This window comes from Arachis ipaensis, chromosome B08, assembly GCF_000816755.2.
Source record: "Arachis ipaensis cultivar K30076 chromosome B08, Araip1.1, whole genome shotgun sequence".
Taxonomy (NCBI): Eukaryota; Viridiplantae; Streptophyta; class Magnoliopsida; order Fabales; family Fabaceae; genus Arachis; species Arachis ipaensis.
The window spans coordinates 14255262-14262172 of NC_029792.2; the positions used below are offsets into that span (position 1 = coordinate 14255262).

The 6911-nt window shown below is 34.0% G+C and overlaps 1 protein-coding gene across 2 annotated transcripts in view; it reads left to right on the forward strand.

Moving 5' to 3' along the window:
- Nucleotides 3843-6911, forward strand: part of LOC107614197 (trafficking protein particle complex subunit 3) — a 4030-nt gene continuing 961 nt past the window's right edge. Inside the window, exons 1-5 of one of the 2 annotated variants that reach the window (XM_021108953.1) lie at nt 3843-4029; nt 4292-4389; nt 4549-4648; nt 6427-6609; nt 6809-6854. In XM_021108953.1, the coding sequence (XP_020964612.1) occupies nt 3973-4029; nt 4292-4389; nt 4549-4648; nt 6427-6609; nt 6809-6854 (484 nt within the window). In that variant the 5' untranslated portion in view covers nt 3843-3972. The remainder of the gene's footprint in view (nt 4030-4291; nt 4390-4548; nt 4649-6426; nt 6610-6808; nt 6855-6911) is intronic. The other variant, XM_016316428.2, reaches the window with a different exon arrangement.

Here is a 6911-nt window from a genome sequence, read left to right on the forward strand (position 1 = left end):
AATTTTAATTTTTAATGATCTAAAAATTATTAGTGAGTTTCCTGCAGGATTCGTTGATGCAGTAAAGAGATTTAAAAATATGATTGACAATGTAAATACAAGGGATGTATCCCTAAAATTTACAAATAGTCAATCTATTTTTAATAAAGAAGAAGAATGCTTAGTTCCAGCACACCAAGTAATATTCATGTCCGTTTTTCCAGGAAATTTTCAACCAATTGATCAAATTCAAGATTTAACAATTTACAGTCATGAAGGAAGACTAGCCAGCACATTAGCAAGGGTCTTTGAAAGAACTCAAAAAATAACGAAGGAATCTCACACAAGAATTAATTATAAAAGTAGAAATACTCTACTTGTGTCTAGTAAAAGAAATAAAATTGAAGAAAGAGAGATGAGACTCTTGGTGGAATTTGAATCAACATTCTACAATTTATCTGGACTTTTAGAAAAGCTCCCTGAAGGGATAAGAAGGAATCTCTGCTATTTGATAAAAGACAGAGAAGACCACAAGTGCCAGCTATGCGCCTCAGAAATATCTGAAGAAAGAAATAATGAAATAGAATCCACCCACATGATAAAAGAAGAGGACAGCGCCTCTGAAGCATCCCTCAATATTATTGCATAATGACGTAAGCGCTTAGGTCATAAAGCACCAATAATGTAGCTGGTGCAAGATAATAAACAATGACGTAAGCAATGACGTCATAAGAAGGGTAAGGATGGAAATTGTCCATCAGACCCAACCATTATAAATAGGTTGCTTAGGCAATTGTAGAAGGCATCAGAAAACAGAAAGCAGAAGGCTAAGAGTACTCATATGCTAGGAGAGCAAGGAGGAAGCTGCCAAGGCGATTCTGTAGTCTGACAAAGAATTTCCTTAGGGAAAAATAGTTCTAAACTCCCCTCTGGTGATAAAAATACCTTATGTAAAATATACTAAATAAAGGAAGTTTTTCTCCAGAAAGGTACATCTTTATCCTAGTCTCTTAGTTATGAATTATTTAGAAAGCTTAGAATTAACGGAAGAATCTGATTATTATAGATTAACTGTTTTATTAGATAATGAAAAACAGGCTATTCTAAAAACAGAACTAAATCTCAAATCAAATGAAAATTTTAATAAACAAAGTCTTTTAAAAGAAGTTTTTAATAGAAAAAATATAATATATTATGAAAAAATTCAACTTGAAGCCCCTATAAAAATAAAATCGGCTAATGGAGAACTTGAAATAGCTTTGATAAATGATGAAGAATTGAGTAAACAGATTGAGAAAATTAAGGATCAACAAAAAAGATCTAAAATTGGATGGATTCATATTAGTACCATACAAGTCTTAATCAAATCTACATATATGAAAGGAATTAATTCACCAATAAGTTTAGCAATCTATGACAAAAGGATTACTGATGACCCAATAGATCAAATAATTAGAATTGTTCATAGAAATTTGACAAATGTAAATGTTAAATTTAATGCCCATCTTGGATATGCTATACCTTTATCAACTGAAAATCTTGGAAGATCTATAAGTTTAGCTTATAAATTTCATAGAAAAAGTTTAATGGAACAAGATGATGAATCATTTTCAATTACATATGCAATAAATTATGCTTTAACAAATAGCCATCATAGTATAATATTTAAAAACAGAGAAAGAATTTATGCCGATGAATTATTTCAGAAAATTATAAAAATAGAAATACCAAAATATAAAGCTATTGAAAACCCAGTTCTATTATTAAAAGAACTTGTTTTCATCAAATTTTCAAATAAGAGAATCTAAAATTAATAGTCCTTTAAGTTTATCTAAATTAAAGATTAAAGAAGAAAACTCTGAAATAAAAGAATTAACAAAAAAGGTCGAAAAATTAAATGAAACCCTAAATACTAAATTATGACAATAGATAAGGAAGGAATATATGTAACTTATCAAGATAAGAAACAAGAGCTCTTTGAAGGAGAGAATTGTTTGAATTATCTGCAGTTTTCTGAAATAAATCAAAGAACATTTGAAGCTCTAAAAATAATCTATAACAAGTTGAAAAGAGAAGTTGAAGAGCTAGAAAAATTAATAGAATCTCTAGAAAATAGTGATGAATCGATGATAGAGTTTGTAGAAATTCTAAAATAAATAATGTTAAACAAAACTATTTTTAGGAATTATAATAAGATTACCTAATTTATGAAGCATAAAAAGCTTGAAAAACCAGAAAATAAAATAAAAAGGAAAAGAGCGAAAAAATTAAAAAATAAAATAGAGGAGTATAAAAGAGAATTAAATAATCTTCAGATCGAAATTGATGATCTTATAATAAAAAAGATAGAAATAAGAATAAATATAAACAAGTTGGAATTAAATTTAGGAAATTTATAGATGCCTGAAAAACCATATTACGATTTAAAAGAATTAAAGCTGTTGAAAGAAAAGATGGAGAATGAAATTGAAAAATTATAAAGATATTTAGAAACAAGAGAAAATGTAGAAATAAAAGAAGTTTTTGAGGATTTAAAAAATTATATTAAAGAAAAAGACAAACAGATAAAAGATTTTATATATAATAATCCATGTAAAAAAGAATATTATAATTATGATAGAAATTAGAACAGAATTAAAAAACTATAAATATGAAATCAGAATTATAAATATACGTCAAGGACTAGTAATAAATAATCATATAACAAGTACAAGAGAAATTGTAGAAATGGTTAATACTTTAGAATATGAAGTTGCAAATTATTTTTTATCAAAATCTTTTGAATAAAGCACCACCAATTGAATCTATACAAATTATAAACTTATTCGAAGCAAAATATGAAGAGTTAGTAGAAATTTCGAAAGAAAAATTAAAAGAAAAGTCGAAATTGAAAAATTGGTATCAGAGCCAAGTTAACGATTAAGGGTAATACTTTCTCTTTAAGCAACACTTTTAGTGATACACTTTTAAATCAATAACAACCACAAAATGAAAAACGTCTTTACAAAAATATGAAAATGGCAACTTTATCGTAGTAGCCACCTTTTTATTTTTGGCATTTACATCAAGTTCGTCGGATTCCTGACAAACCATATTATTTCTGTATGCGACAAACTTGATGTAAACAACAACAATAATAAAATTTTATCCCACTAGATGAAGTCGATTACATCATTAATTTCTATCATATATCATACTTATAGAGATGCCGTTTATATGTAAATTCTGTTTCATCACTTCATGGATAATTTTCTTAAATTTTTTTTTTTGTTGTTCATCCTTATCTATCTTCTATCTTATCCACTCTCTTAACTAGGTGCTCTTCTTCTCATATGTCCAAGCTATTCGAGACATGATTTTACCATCTTTTCCATAATAGATGTTATTCCAACTTTCTCTTATATTTTCGTTCTTTATTCTATCTAATCACGTAAGAACATTCATTTATTTCAACATCTTTATCTCTACCTCTGCCACATTTAATTTATATTCATGCTCTTCTTTAACCGTACAACATTTTATACCATAAAACATTCGTGCAATAAAATTTATTTTAAATTTTAAAAACATTTTTTTATTACATATAAAACTAGATGTATTCCGTCATTTTGACTAACATACTTGAATCTTATAATTTACACCGTATTCACTCAATTATCTTCCACCAAAATACTTAAAATTTTTTATTTTTTTGTAGGATATATTTTTCAGTTTTCACCCATGTATTAGAGTTTTTTTTTCGATGATCGAACTTATATCTCATATTTTATCTTGTTACGGAGTACGGACAAAAAAATTATATCTCGAAAATTAAAGTTGAGATAAATTGTTTTGGGAAATAAAGATTTTTTTTATTTTATAACGAAAAAAATCCTAGCAATTGGCATAGCACAAAACTTTCTAGAAGCTTCGGAACCCAAGAGCAGACTGCAGGCATCAGCTTAGATCGCACATTCTCACAGTGACAGGCAAGAAGCTCGGTGAGGTTCTACAATGCCGCCCGTTGCTCCTCGATCCGGCGACTCCATATTCGCTAACCTCGAGCACATGGTAACTAATCTGTTAACTCTCCCAAAATATTATCCGTGTTAGTGTAACGGATTTTCAATTCGCTCTTTTTTTTTCTCTTCTTCAATTTCTTGTAATGTGAAATGTTTCCTACGTTTTCTGCCTATCGTAGAATCAGGATCCGCTTTGAATTTCGTTGAATCACCGTTTTCGTTCGTCGGCGTCGTTTTCTGAATTCGCAAATTGCATTCATAATTTGCAGTTACAAGTGCTTAATTAATTGTTTACTATTTGTTTTGTGCAGAACGCGGAGCTATTTACACTGACATATGGTGCGATCGTGCGTCAATTGATTACCGATCTGGAAGAGGTTGACGAGGTTAACAAGCAGCTTGATCAAATGTGCAATTTCACGTTTTCCTTTTTTCTTTTCTTCTTTTTTAATTCTTAAGTAAATGTTCATTCCATATCTGAAAGAATTTGCATTACGTTGTGGTGTCTTATTCTGTCAGGATTTATTTTATTTTTATTTATTTATGTTTGGTTGACTGGGTGTTTCAGGGGCTATAACATTGGGGTGCGTTTAATTGATGAGTTCTTAGCCAAATCTAACATATCAAGATGCGTTGATTTCAAAGAGACTGCTGAAGTGATTGCTAAGGTATCCTAGTGCTTGATATCTAGAATTTTGATCCTTATTCGTCCTTAAAACTAAACCTGACATCTGTAATCTTATGTCATTTACTTGATTCGCGGTAGTTTCATATTGTCACGCTTTCCTTTCAAGAATTTGATGGTTACTGGGATCATGGTTGTGTCGTTTATATTCTCTTTGTTTATTATCTGAAGTAAGTTTATTATATGAAGTCTTGAAAGTTTTGTGAAGTGGCCAAACTTAAATGTTTATATTATAACTTTGACCATTCGAAACTAACTATTAGTAGCATTTTTATTGGAATGAATTTTGTAAGTGTGGGGTATAACACATTGGCTTGCTAAAACAATATATATCAATGGGTAAATACCCTTTCCGGCCCCTGAGCATTTTAAATTGGGACATGTTGCACCTTTATCATCCAGAAACTTCAACCAGGTCCTCAACCATCAACATCAGTGAACGTATCGACCCTGTGACCGGTTGCCAACAGGTTGCCTGGATGACGTGTCAGGTGGAGGCTGAGTTGTTAAATACAGGTGCCACGTGTCACTAGAAGTTGTTGCAGGGACTAAAAACCCCTCCCTGCCCAAACTGTTCTCAGCCCCACCGGCAACATCCTCCACTCACCACCCCTCCCAGCACTCCTCCACCACCGCCACCGCCGCCACCACTATAACCGCCTCACAACCTTCGCAACTCATGCGAGTCCTCCACCTCTTCTTCTTCTTCCACAACCTCCCAAAACTTCACCCAATGGAGGTTCTCTCTCTCGACAACACCTTCCACCACCACCACCACTACTCCTCCGCCACAACAACCACCACCAACTCCACCACCGCTTCTACTTCCCAACAATCTCGAAGAACTCTTTCACCTCTCTGAGCTTCAACTCACTACCACCGCCTCACAACCTTCGCAACTCATGCGAGTCCTCCACCTCTTCTTCTTCCACAACCTCCCAAAGCTTCACCTAATGGAGGTTCTCTCTCCCGACAACACCTTCCACCACCACCACCACTACTCCTCCGCCACAACAACCACCACCAACTCCACCACCGCTTCTACTTCCCAACAATCTCGAAGAACTCTTTCACCTCTCCGAGCTTCAACTCACTACCACCGCCTCACAACCTTCGCAACTCATGCGAGTCCTCCACCTCTTCTTCTTCCTCCACAACCTCCCAAAGCTTCACCCAATGGAGGTTCTCTCTCCCGACAACACCCTCCACCACCACCACCACTACTCCTCCGCCACAACAACCACTACCAACTCCACCACCGCTTCTACTTCCCAACAATCTCGAAGAACTCTTTCACCTCTCCGAGCTTCAACTCACAACCGGCTCCGAATCCGACCGCGCTGCAACCATCCACCTTCTAGAACGTTCTCTCGTCCCAAACCCTCCTCAACAGCACATATGAACACCTTACCCCAGCACATACTATGCCGTTTTAGTTGCAGGGATGGGGTTTTTAGTCCCTGCAACAACTTTTAGTGACACGTGGCACCTGCATTTGACAATTCAGCCTCCACCTGACACGTCATCCAGGCAACATGTTGGCAACCGGTCACAGGGGTCGAATGTTGATGGTTGAAGACCTGGTTGAGGTTTCTGGAAGATAAAAGTGCGACATGTCCCAATTTAAAATGCTCAGGGGCCAGAAAGGGTATTTACCCTATATCAATTGATTATATATCTAGAAAAGCATATTTACTTATTTAGTGAACAAGTTAAAGTTTTGTTTTTTAAGTATCAACCTTAATAATACTTTTTATACAGGTTGGTTTCAAAATGTTCCTTGGTGTTACTGCTTCTGTGATTAACTGGGATGCTGATGGAACATCTTGTAGTATTGTGTTGGAGGATAATCCCTTGGTAGACTTCGTTGAACTTCCTGATAACTGTCAAGGGCTACACTATTGCAACATCTTAAGTGGCGTCGTTAGAGGAGCTTTAGAGATGGTGAGTCTCTATTCTTAATTTTTAACCTGAGAAACCTCCATATTCTAGCCAACTTTAGCTGGCATATGCAGTTAAAATCCATCACTGAACTGCATCTAGTTAAGTTGGGAAACAAGTAACTGGCAGTAAGAAATTAAGTTCATTCTCTTGGAGGAAAATGATGCATGACATGCAATTGGTAGTTTCCTTCTTTCTTAAGATGCATTTGGCAGCTGTAGCTGGACACAAAATAGAGATAAAAAGAGATACAATGCGACCTTAGACACAAATTTTCTGTTTTACTATTTTCTGTAATTCTATAA